General features: G+C 38.2%; 1 protein-coding gene across 5 annotated transcripts in view; it reads left to right on the top strand.

The window, feature by feature from the left end:
* The window catches only part of LOC123531219 (cytochrome P450 3A2-like), a 55,071-nt gene that overhangs the window by 14,392 nt on the left and 27,089 nt on the right, over nucleotides 1-13,590 (top strand). For all 5 annotated transcript variants that reach the window (XM_053517600.1, XM_053517596.1, XM_045312014.2 and 2 more), the window contains 4 exons: nucleotides 857-953; nucleotides 5,519-5,638; nucleotides 8,345-8,433; nucleotides 8,763-8,911. In XM_053517600.1, the coding sequence (XP_053373575.1) occupies nucleotides 857-953; nucleotides 5,519-5,638; nucleotides 8,345-8,433; nucleotides 8,763-8,911 (455 nt within the window). The remainder of the gene's footprint in view (nucleotides 1-856; nucleotides 954-5,518; nucleotides 5,639-8,344; nucleotides 8,434-8,762; nucleotides 8,912-13,590) is intronic.

The following is a 13,590-nucleotide window of genomic DNA, read 5'->3' as shown; positions in this document are numbered from 1 at the left end:
AAGTTAGAAATTTATAAACATAGTACATAGCACAAAATGTTTTTTCTCCAGTAAGCAAATCTGAAGTTAGCCAAATAATTATCTATGGCAGCATTAAGTCAACATATTAAGCATTTAATATGACGGAAAACTATATATGAGCCGTACCATGTGAAAACCCACATAGTGCATTTGCAACCAGCATGGATCCAGACCAGCCTGCATCTGCGAAGTCTGGTCAGGACCCATGCTGTTCGCTTTCAAAGCCTATTGCAATTAGAGAAACGGTTAGCGAACAGCATGGATCCTGACCAGACTGCACGGATGCACAGGCTGGTCTGGATCCATGCTGGTCGCAAATGCACTATGTTGGTTTTCTCATGGTGCGGCTCAAATATTTGTGTTAGAGAAATGCGTGTTTCTTTTCAAAAGTTAGAAATTTATGCACTTAGTACATAGCACAAAACAATTTTTCTCCAATAAGCAAATCTGAAATTAGCCAAATATCTACTGGCTTAGCAGCATTAAGTCAACATAATCAGTATTTAATATTTTGGAAAACTATATTTGTCTTCATTCCCATGTTTTGATATGCTGATTTACTTTTCCGTTTGGAACGAAATTTCCTTACACCCTGTACTTCTTGATGTTTAAAACAGGCAAGTACAGTTCAACATCTCCAGAGCGACCCTCTCTTAAGCAAAAACCTCTCTATAACGACATCATCAAAATGACCTCTCCAGAACAACAACCTCTGCATAACAGTCAATATTTGTATCTCCCAAAGGGTGTTGCTCTACAGAGGTTGCACTGTAATGTTTCTCTTTGATTATTTGATTATTAATCTTTTGAAGCAATACCTGTATTTTATTTACAGAGGATCTGTTGGTAAAATGAAAATCATATCTGTTGCTGACATTGGCTTAATGAAGAAAATATTTGTTAAAGAACATGTGCACTTTCAGAACAGATTCGTAAGTATTAAGTGCTAATAGAAGGATTTACAGAATCAATTTAAGATGAGCTTCTCAGTTTCACTGCCACATCTATTATCACCAGTCTTAACATAATGGTTGGTCATGGTAAGGGGCAGGCATCTGTAGATTAGGTCAAGGTCACTGGGGTCACATATGATTTGGTCGAAGTTTTGTGTAAAGCTTCTCTATTTCACTATATCCTCTAAATTGTAGTAATATTTATTAAGTTATATTAACGTTTCACAACACATTAATTTCAATGCATCTCTTTGTCGTATGTTGTTCAAAAATCTCTCACATCACAGATCCACCACTATTACCCCTCCCACACACACTCAGCATTCCCATTCACGCAAAAATTCGCGTAATTCACGCTTAAAAAGTCACTTGCACGCAAGTTTTAAAATTCCACTGGTACAATGCACGCATAAATAATCTGACAGAAAATACATTGTTCGTCCATAAAGTCAGGGGCGTAGGGACGATTTGAGCATTGGGGCGGCGAAGGGGTGGGTTTGGGAAGGAGTATTCAGGCCAAGGTCCAGGAATATTTGACTTGGTGGGGGGAGCTAGGGCACCAGTCTAGAACGAAGACGTCTCTGTGGAGGCTCGTAGCGCCGAGAGCGGGTAGGTACGGGAGGGGAGCTTAGGACTGCCCATGTTAACAGTTTCAGGGTCTTCCCACTGGCAAATTTTGAAATACAGTTATGAAATGTTGGCTTCTGGTGCATTTACTGGTGAGGGTACTGCCCTCAATTTATTGACGGGTCAGGGGGTTCTCCCCCTGGAAATTTTTGAAATACAGGCATGTAATGGCGGCCTCTGATGCATTTTTAGGTCTAAATTTAGTTACTCCCCTCTTGGTGGTTGGGGAGGGGGTCAGGGGGCTCTCCCCCTTGAAATATATGTGTGAAATGGTGGCCTCTGGTACGTTTCTGAGTCTTAATTTTGAGAAAATATTATTCCTTTGCAAAAATAGTAGGGTGCATCTTTGATGAGTTTAGGTCACTTCTCATCCAACTGGGTGGGGGGATGGGGGGCGGGTACGGGTCCCCTCCAACCGGGCCTGGTATTATCCCTCGCATCAACAGGATCCGGGGTTGCACCGGGAAAAATTGCATAAAGCTAGAGTGAATGGTGCAATCTGGCGACTTCTTGAGCCGAACATACCTATTTACAGTTTACTGCGTTTAAACATTGTACTATACATAATGGTGGTACGATGTTAGACCCTGATTAAAGGCATAATCCAATCCTTATGTCATTTTAGTCATTAAATGGCATTATAAAGGTAATTTCCATTTTTATGTAGAAGCTAGGTCTACCTTTTTCAGCAGAATTTGAGACACAACATTAATTGCAGGTGTCTATAATCTGTTCGGCAGTAAGGTGTCAGCGATATGACAAGATTCTGTGTACATATCAGTCGCTGATGCACTTCATGATAAATTGACAATTGGCAAGAGAAGACCGCCGTTTTATTCTCAATTATATTTTCTAGCCTTTTCAAAAATTTACGAGTTCGGCAACCCGCCGCTCCTCGAAATATTGGGGCGGCGGGCGCCGCCTCTGCCGCCCCAGCTCCTACGCCCTTGCAAAGAGCCGAAATTCAAGTAACCAGACATTATTTTTGATCTGCACACGCAAATTACCGCATTGCACACTGTTGAAAATTTGCTGTGTGTCAAGACAAGTTGAATTTACATGCCGATAGCATAATTTAAGCTCCGCCTACTCCAGGTACTTGTGAGATTTTCGCGAGAACTGTGACAGCGAATCAAATTATTCGTAAAACTAGACGCGATAGTATTCAGCTTATCAACGACGCAGTTACATCTTTGACACTTTCCGATAATTGTCAACATGTGCAATGTTTTTGGATGGTTTTTAGCTCACCTGAGCACGAAGTGCTCAAAGGTGAGCTTTAGTGATCACCCTGTGTCCGGCGTCCGTCGTCGTCCGTCGTCCGTCCGTCCGTCCGTCCGTCGTCAACAATTTGACTGTTAACACTCTAGAGGTCACATTTTTGGCCCAATCTTAATGAAACTTGGTCAGAATGTTACCCTCCATAAAATCTTGGACGAGTTCGATATTGGGTCATCTGGGTTCAAAAACTAGGTCACCAGGTCAAATCAAAGGAAAAGCTTGTTAACACTCTAGAGGTCACAATTTTGACCCAATCTTAATAAAACTTGGTCAGAATGTTACCCTCCATAAAGTCTTGGACGAGTTCGATATTGGGTCATCTGGGGTCAAAAACTAGGTCACCAGGTCAAATCAAAGGAAAAGCTTGTTAACACTCTAGAGGTCACATTTTTGGCCCAATCTTAATGAAACTTGGTCAGAATGTTACCCTCCATAAAATCTTGGATGAGTTCGATATTGGGTCATCTGGGGTCAAAAACTAGGTCACCAGGTCAAATCAAAGGAAAAGCTTGTTAACACTCTAGAGGTCACAATTTTGGCCCAATCTTAATGAAACTTAGTCAGAATGTTATCCTTATAAAGTCTTGGATGAGTTTTGATATTGGGTCATCTGGGGTCAAAAACTAGGTCACCAGGTCAAATCAAAGGAAAAGCTTGTTAACACTGTAGAGGCCGCATTTATGACTATATCTTCATGAAACTTGGTCAGAATGTTAATATTGATGATCTTAAGGTCCAGTTTGAATCTGGGTCATGTAGGATTAAAAACTAGGTCACCTGGTCAAATCAAAGGAAAAGCTAGTTAACACTGTAGAGGCCACATTTATGACCATATCTTAATGAAACTTGGTCAGAATGTTTATCTTGATGCTCTTTAGGTCAAGTTTAAACCTGGGTCAGCTTCGGTCAAAAACTAGGTCACTAGGTTAAATCAAAGGAAAAGCTTATTAACACTAAAGAGGCCACATTTATGACTGTATCTTCATGAAACTTAGAATGTTAAACTTGATGATCTTTAGGTCAAGTTCGAATCTGGGTCATGTTGGGTCAAAAACTAGGTCACGGGGTCAAATCAAAAGAAAAGCTAGTTAACACTGTAGAGGCCACATTTATGAACATATCTTGATGAAACTTGGTCAGAATGTTAATCTTGATGATCTTTAGGTCAATAGGTCAGGTGAGCGATACAGGGCCTTCATGGCCCTCTTGTTTCAACAAGTTGTTGAATAATTAAGTGGTCAGCTGGCATCCACTACACAATTATTTGGTCTGCATTATAAAAGAAAGACTCGTAAGCTGCTTGTTTATTAATATTTATAAAATGACCGGTTGCAGACTGACTTTCATCGGGCAATTTTCTACAAATTACTTTTCATTTTTATTCGAGTCCGATACTGCTCATGCTAAATAAGTATTACCCGCCGAGTTTTTATAATTTTTTGTTGCTACATGTTGCAGCAAGATATAGCAGCAAAAATATGTTATAAAAACTTGGCGGGTGATACCTACCAGCGTCTGCTTGAATTTATGAGAACAGCTTTTTTTCAGAATTATGGAATAAAGAAAAATTCATTGCATGGAAAATGATGTATCTAAGAAAATGAATGGTCACATCAATAGTTTTTATCCATAAACAAGAAAATTATAGCCATCTTTTCAAATTGCTTCACAAGCTTGCTGTGGGTGGGGTGAATATTGAGTTAGAAATGATAATTTTTTTCAACTAGAAAAAACGCGAGTTCAAAGCAGTAAAAGCGCGTCAGGGACGCAGAAAACCTGCGTCCGGGAAAACCCAGCAGTCTCTCCACTTTTCTATAAGGAGAAGTGACATCTACGCTGTATTCCTGTGGTGCATCACAGTGTAAAACAAACCACTGTCATTAACACAGGCTGAATAAAAGTGTCACTTCCCATATACTTCTTTATAATTTTGTTTCAGTTGGAACATTTTCTTCAATTTGTATGGTTTGTTCCCAACTTTTTTTATCAAGTACCCACATTTTCTGAAGTAGGTGGGTACATGTACCCACTTTTCAAAAAGTCAGTGGGAATGCTGCACAACTTACCAGCAGTAACATCTTTTTACATTTCATCCACTAACTTGTTCATATAACTCGCACTGATTTTCAGTATTTCTCATAACCTGATGCCCCCTCTACCCGATTAATACTATCCACTATCAATAACACACCCGCCTAATCCCACCATTGTTTTCACATTTCTTGTACTAACTTATATTTTAAATCTCGCCCCTTTTACACCATTATGCCCTAACCCTGTGACCCAATCTCCCTAAAAAGATACATGTATTTATATATTTATCCTTTTGTTTTGTTTCGTACTAACCCTCATAACCTCCCCCTGCCCCCAACAAATTCTCCTTGCTCTAAAATTCTCTTTCAGGATTTCGCCCTATTGTTTCTTAGTGAATTGTCTATTTTCTATTTTTCATTACACTTTCACCCTTGCATTCCCCCCACCCCACCCTCCACACACAAAAGTAATATGTAAAATCTGTACAAGCTACATTTTCACTTCTCTGTTGACTGCCAACATCTCTTATAAAATAACATTCCTATGTATCATTGTCGATATTTGGCAGTTACATTTTTCAGGATACTTCTTTTCTGTTGCAGACAATTGACAGTTTCGATCCTTGGCCAATGAACAAGACATTACTGTCCCTGAAAGATGAGCAATGGAAACGAGTGAGAAATATAATTACACCAACTTTCAGTGCCGGTAAACTGAAGAAGGTCAGGTTATTTAAAAACCTAAAATGAGAGAACTATGTATACATTATGTACTTGAACCATTTTTAGCTCACCTGTCACAAAGTGACAAGGTGAGCTTTTGTGATCGCGCTTTATCCGTTGTGAGTCCATCCGTAAACTTTTGCTTGTGACCACTCTAGAGGTCACATTTTTAATGGGATCTTTATGAAAGTTGGTCAGAATGTTCACCTTGAGGATATCTAGGTCAAGTTCGAAACTGGGTCACGTGCGATAAAAAAACTAGGTCAGTAGGTCTAAAAATAGAAAAACCTTGTTACCTCTCTAGAGGCCATATTGAGCCATGAAAGTTGGTCTGAATGTTCACCTTGATGATATCACGTGCAATCAAAAACTAGGTCAGTAGGTCAAATAATAAAAAATCCTTGTGACCTCTCTGGAGGTCATCTTTTTCATGGGATCTGCATGAAAATTGGTCAGAATGTTTATCTTGATGATATCTAGGTCAGGTTCGAAACTGGGTCACGTCTGGTCCAAAACTAGGTCTATAGGTCAAATAATAGAAAAACCTTGTGATCTCTGTAGAGGCTGTATTTTTCATTGGATCTGCATGAAAATTGATCAGAATGTTCATCTTGATGATATCTAGGTCAAATTTGAAACTGGGTCACGTCCGATCCAAAACTAGTTCAGTAGGTCAAATAATAGAAAAACCTTGTGACCTCTGTAGAGGCCATATTTTTTACGGGATCTACATGAAAATTGGTCAGAATGTTCATCTTGATGATATCTAGGTTAAGTTCGAAATTGGGTCAACTGCGGTCCAAAACTAGGTCAGTAGGTCTAAAAATAGAAAATTCTTTTGACCTCTCTAGAGGCCATATTTTTCATGGGATCTTCATGAAAATTGGTCAGAATGTTCACCTTGATGATATCTAAATCAAGTTCGAAACTGGGTCACGTGCGATCCAAAACTAGGTCATTAGGTCAAATAATAGAAAAACCTTGTGACCTCTCTGGAGTTCATATTTTTCATGGGATCTGTATGAAAATTGGTCAGAATGTTCATCTTGATGATATGTAAGTCAAGTTTGAAACTGGGTCACGTGCTATCCAAAACTAGGTCATTAGGTCAAATAATAGAAAAACCTTGTGACCTCTCTGGAGGTCATATTTTTCATGGGATCTGTATGAAAATTGGTCAGAATGTTCATCTTAATGATATGTAGGTCAAGTTCGAAACTGGGTTACGTGCGGTCAAAAACTAGATCAATAAGTCAAGTAATAGAAAAACCTTGTGACCTCTGTAGAGGCCATATTTTTCATGGGATCTGCATGAAAATTGGTCAGCATGTTCATCTTGATAATATCTAGGACAGATTTGAAACTGGTTCACATGCGGTCAAAAACTAGGTCAGTAGGTCAAATAATAGAAAAACCTTGTGACCACTCTAGAGGCCATAGTTTTCATGGGATCTGTATGTAAGTTGGTCTGAATGTTCATCTTGATGATATCTAGGTCAAGTTTGAAACCGGGTCAACTGCATTCAAAAACTAGGTCACTAGGTCTCAACATAGAAAGACCTTTTGACCTCTCTAGAGGCCATATTTTTCAATGGATCTTCATGAAAATTGGTGAGAATGTTCACCTTTATGATATCTAGGTCAAGTTCGAAACTGGGTCACATGTGGTCAAAACTAGGTCAGTTCATCTAAAAATAGAAAAACCTTTTGACCTCTCTGGAGGCCATATTTTTCATGAGATCTTCATGAAAATTGGTGAGAATGTTCACCTTGATGATATCTAGGTCAAGTACAAAACTGGGTCACATGCCTTCAAAAACTAGGTTATTATGTCAAATAATAGAAAAACCTTGTGACCTCTCTAGAGGCCATATTTTTCAATGGATCTTCATGAAAATTGGTCAGAATTTTTATCTTGATGATATCTAGGTCAAGTTCAGAAGTAGGTCACATGAGCTCAAAAACTAGGTCACTATGTCAAATAATAGAAAAAACAATGTCATAATCAGTTCATGTGGGGGCAGGTGAGCGATTCAGGACCATCATGGTCCTCTTGTTTTTAGGTAACTGGCTGCAAATGTCACTGACTTTAAATCACTTGTCACCTCTGTTAGTCTGAAACTGACAAATGACATGTAGAAACACTGAATGTGAGGAAGCGACCTGAATGACTTGACAAAGTTTGATGTTCTACCAAGGTACCAGCTCATGCCAAAAATAATATCTTCAGAAGCAACTAAATTCTTTCTCCACCATTCTGCTTTTCCAGTTGCTTTAAAATTTAAAGATTTCTACAAATGAAAGCTTTTCTTGGTCAAGCAAGAACCTAGGTGCTCTTACTGGCATTATTTCATCAAAGGCGGGAACCTGGGTAGAACTACAGACCTTCCCTATGCCAGTTTGGTGGCTTCCTGATTTGAAGAATTCTATGCCCCAAAGTGAGGCTTAAACCCACATCGGGGAGGGGTAAGTAATTAGAAGTCGGGAACCTTAGCCACTTGGCCACAGAGTATTGTGATGTTTCCAATAGGTAGAACTTCATTATACTCAAAATAAGTATACGACATCTTAGTTCGGCTGATAACATGAAACTTTCTTCAGGATCACGTAAGTGAAGTCAGAGTTGTTGCCCTTGAGTTGTTTTACTATTTAACCAATAAGCCAGCCAACAGAATTTCATTTCAGCAAATTTGCTTGTTGTTGCAGATGACCAAAGAGATAAATTATTGTGCAGAACTTTTAACATCTGGGTTGATTGAGAAAGCCAAGTCTGGTGAAGAAGTTGACAGTAGGAAGTAAGATGCTCTGTTTACTATATAACAAAACTTAATTCAGCCTGATTGGCAGGAAATTATTTTTAACCAGTCTGTGTAGTGGTTGATTAAAACATTGCTTGGATCATGACTTGATTTCCTGTTGAATCGGTTCACATATTCACAGCATCGGATATTTTGTCCAAGCGAAAATATGACGCATTGTGCTTTTACAATAACAGCTGTATTCTTATGTTATCCTTTAGAACTGCAGTCTAGCAGTGACAGATTTGCTCTGTTCACAACTTCCAAAGTTTTGTCACAAAATCACAATAACAGCCTCACGTCTTTAGTTTGATCTGTATTTGCAGACACCTTGGCTGCTACACAATGGATGTGATTGCGAGCACAGCATTTGGTATAAGGACAGACGCGTACAACAATCCTGATGACTCTTTTGTTTCTCTCGCTCAGAAAGTTTTCGGATCATCTTCATTTAATCCAATAGCTCTGCTTGCTAGTAAGTACAAAATGAGCCGCACCATGAGAAAACCAACATAGTGCATTTGTGATCAGTATGGATCCAGATCGGACTTTAAACGACATCTCCTTATAAACCGCTAGGCCAATTTCATCCAGACTTCATAGGAATGTTCCTTGGGTGAAGCTCTACAAAAATTATTCAAAGAATTATATTCCATGCAGAACTCTGGTTGCCATGGCAACCGAAAGCAGAAGTTTTGAAAATCTTCTTCTCCAAAACCGTAATGCATAGAGCCTTGATATTTGGTATGTGGCATCATCTTATGATCCTCTATAAAAATTGTTCAAATTATGCCCCTGGTATCAAAAGGGGCCCTGCCCGAGGTGTGCAAAATTTTACATAGACATATAGGGAAAAGCTTTAAAAATCTTCTTCTCCAAAACCAAGAGGCCTAGAGCCTTGATATTTGGTATGTGGCATCATCTAATGGTCCTCTATGAAAATTGTTGAAATTATGCCCCAGGGGTCAAAGGGGGCGCCAACCGAGGGGTCCAAATTTTTACATAGACTCATATAGGGAATTGCTTTAAAAATCGTCTATTTCAAAACCATAAGGCCTAAAAGCCTTGATATTTCGTATGTGGCATCACCTAATGGTCCTCTATTAAAAATTGTTCAAATTATTCCCCTGGGGTCAAAAGAGGCCCTGCCCGAGGGGTCCAAAATTTTACATAAATAAGAAAAAACTTTAAAGATCTTCTTCTCCAAAATCATAAGGCCTAGAACTTTGGTATTTGGTACCTGATATCACCTTATGGTTCGCTATGAAAACTGTTCAAAATAAGCCTCTGGGGTCAAAAGTGGCCCCGCCGGAATGGTCCAAAGTTTTACATAGACTTATACAGGGAAATACTTTAAGGCTTAGAATTAGGCTTTGAGAAACAAAAATCAAACAACATCAAATCAAAGAAAGAAAGAGTTGTTTGACATGAAAATTGAACAACAGGTAAAACATGTATATTACTTTACGAAACAAGTGTCGGTATACTGATATAAACATTGGATTCCGAAAAAGGCCTGCCTAAAGGGGCCCCATTTCCGGACAGTCTGACGCCTTTAAAAACTGACCATTTTCAAAGAGCTGTTACACATGTTCGTTTTGATGCACTTGCAATAGCGTGCGATGGTGAAATTTCAACAAGGTGTAACACAGTTTTCAGCAATTGTTTATCTTTATTTCTTTACAAATGGCATTCATTTTCAAAGGGAGACAACTTTTTCCAAATATTTGAAGTACAAATGGCATTTATTTTCAAAGGGAGACAACTTTTTCCGAATATTTTAAGTACAAATGGCATTTATTTTCAAAGGGAGATAACTTTTTCCAAATATTTTAAGTATCAGTCGAGGAAAGTTTTCTCCCTTTGAAAATGAATTGCATTTGTAAAGAAATAAAGATAAACAATTGCTGAAAACTGTGTTCCACCTTGTTATGGGAAATTTCACTACTCGCACACTATTGCAAATGCATCAGAATGAACATGTGTAACAGTTCTTTGAAAATGGTGAGTTTTTAAAGGCGTTTAACTGTCCGGAAGTGGGTCCCCTTTAGGCAGTCCTTTTGCGGTATTCAATGTTTATATCAGTATACTGACACTTGTTTCGTAAAGTAATTTACATGTTTTACATGTTGTTCAATTTTCATGTTAAACAACTCTTTCTTTCTATGATTTGGTGTTGTTTGATTTTTGTTTCTCAAAGCCTAATTCTAAACTAAAAAGTCTTCTTCTCCAAAACCATATGGCCTAGAGCCTTGATATTTGGTATGTGGTATTATGTAATGGTCCTCTATGAAAATTATTCAAATTATACCCATGGGCTTAAAAGGGGCCCCGCCTGAGGGGTGCAAAATTTTACATAGACTTATATAGGGAAAAGCTTTAAAACTCTTCTTTTCCAAAACCATTAGGCGTAGAGCCTAGATATTTGGTACAGTGATTTTTTTCCCCTTTTGGGAAAAGGTCCAGTACCAGATAAATTGGGAAAAATAGCGGGGTTTTTACTCAGATTGGGAATTTTTATAGTTAATTAATAACATCAATTAGAATGCTGCTTCCTTTAATTCCATGTAAATGGCATCAAACAAGCTGTTTAAATGGTTAAATCATGGTGAATGTCAATGTAACTAAGATTTCCTTCTGCAATCATCAAAATGCAAACTTAATTTGGTCAATTGGGGAATTTTTGGATGATAATTGGGGAAAAAGATTGCATTTTTCAATTGGGAAAAGGTCCTTTTAGGGGTACTTTATAAAGAAGGAAAAAAATCGCTGTGGTATGTGGCATCATGTAATGGTCCTCTATGAAAATTGTTGAAATTATGCCCCTGGGGTCAAAGGGGACAGGGCCCAAGGGGTCTAAAAGTTTACATACTAGTAGTCTTATATAGGGAAGAGCTTTAAAAATCTTCTTCTCCAAAACTATAAGTCCTAGAGCTTTGATATTTGGTATGTGGCATTAAAAATGGTCCTTTTTGAAAAATTTTCTAATTATGGCCCTGTGGTCAAAAGGGGCCCGGCTCAAGCGGTCCAAAATTTTACATAGACTTAAAAAGCAAAACACTTAGAAATCTTCTCCAAAGTCAAAATTTATACATTGATATTGGATGCCAGATGTATACAGGTGAGCGATTTAGGGTCATCATGACCCTCTTGTTACAAAATTATGCCCCTTTTTCGACTTGTATTTATTCAATTGATAAGGCTGTTGAATAGTCGAGCGTTGCTGTCCTCTGACAGCTCTTGTACACTTTTTAGCTCACCTGTCACATAGTGACAAGGTGAGCTTTTGTGATCACCCTTCGTCCGTCGTCCGTCGTGTGTCCGTGCGTCCGTCCGTCAACAATTTCTTGTCTGCACGATAGTGGTTTCATTTATGATTTTATTTTAACCAAACTAGCACACAACTTGTATCACCATAAGATCTCGGTTCCTTTCTTGAACTGACCAGATCCCATTATGGGTTCCAGAGTTATGGCCCCTGACAGGGCCAAAATCAGCTATTTTGACCTTGTCTGCACAACAGCAGCTTTATTTATGATTTGATTTTTGCCAAACTGGCACACAACTTGTATCACCATAAGATCTTGGTTCCTTTGTTGAACTGGCCAGATTCCATTATGGGTTCCAGAGTTATGGCCCCTAAAAGGACCAGAATTAGCTATTTTGGCCTTGTCTGCACAATAGCAGCTTCATTTATGATTTGAATTTAATCAAACTTACACAAAACTTGTGTTGCCATAAGTTCTCATTTCTTTTGTTGAACCGGCCAGATCCCCTAATGGGTTTCAGAGTTATGGCCCTTGAAAGGGCCAAAATTAGCTATTTTGACCTTGTCTGCACAATAGCAGCTTCATTTATGATTTGATTTTAACCAAACTGGCACACAACTTGTATCACCACAAGATCTTGGTTCCTTTCTTAAACTGGCCAGATTCCATCATGGGTTCCAGAGTTTTGGCCCCTTAAATGTCCAAAATTGGCTATTTTGACTTTTGCAGCCATATAGAGACTTCTTTTATGGTTTTATTTGATACAAACTTCCAAAATATCTTCAACAACAATAAATCTTGGATTCCATGACAAATCAGATCCAATCGTAGTTTCCAGAGTTATTTTATATCTGATTACCTCCCCTGATTGTAGTCAAAATGGATTTATATCAGTAAGTACTTACAGGACTTATTTGAAATTTCATTATTGTCATTAGTTGGACCGTTCCAATCAGGGTAGATAACTATGGACTGATTTTTGTCAAATTACCTCCCTTTATTTCAAATTAAAATGGGTATATCTCCGTAACTAATGAAGATACTGATCTGAAATTTCATTTATGTCAACAGATTTATTTAGCAGATCCTCCTTTTGTTAACTTCCAATAATTTTCTTTTGAATTACTTGCCTTTTACATTACTATAAATAGCCTATTTTTAGTAACTTTTTTATTATTGGCTGTAGGGAAAAACCGAGACCACTTTTCTGTGGTACAACATGGATGGTACCTCCATTTTTTAGGTGTATTTTGACATATCTGTACCTTGTAAGAATTTTGTTTTTCTTTTTGGTTAAATTTTTTTCCTTTGTTGTTCCTGTCCTTTGGACTTAGATATTTTTACTGAGGACTTTCTTGTCTCAAGTGCAATGATAACAGGTTAGCGATATAGGGCCATCATGGCCCTCTTGTCGAATGAATAGATTCAAAGTTGCACAGATGTACAGCACTATCAGCATACATTTTGCCTAACACAGCAACATCTTTTGAATGGTCTGTACTAAAAATTTTGCTTTTTTAGAAGATGGCGCATTATGTAGGGGTATTAGTAACTTGTGGACACAATACTAGTTTTCTTTTAGCTTGACTTTTCGAAGACAAAATAGAGCTATTGCACTCACCCAAGTGTCTGCGTCACCATCGCATTTGTTAAAGTTTCCGATAAGTCAAATATTTCTGTTACATTCAAAGCTATTGACTTGAAGCTTAAAATGTTTATTTACTATTAAAGTCTACACCAGGTAGAAACAATCCCCATTACTCCATTTGAATTTTGACAGAGAATGCTTGGGCCTAGTATCAGGAAAATTGATAGTTAGGTTGGCCATGACCAGCAGATGACCCCTATTGATTTTGAGTTCATTAGGTCAAAGGTCAAGGTCACA

The sequence above is a fragment of the Mercenaria mercenaria genome, chromosome 11 (genome assembly GCF_021730395.1).
Source record: "Mercenaria mercenaria strain notata chromosome 11, MADL_Memer_1, whole genome shotgun sequence".
Lineage (NCBI taxonomy): Eukaryota > Metazoa > Mollusca > Bivalvia > Venerida > Veneridae > Mercenaria > Mercenaria mercenaria.
Note: the sequence above shows the minus strand (reverse complement) of the source record. Positions and strands in the feature narration are given on the sequence as shown.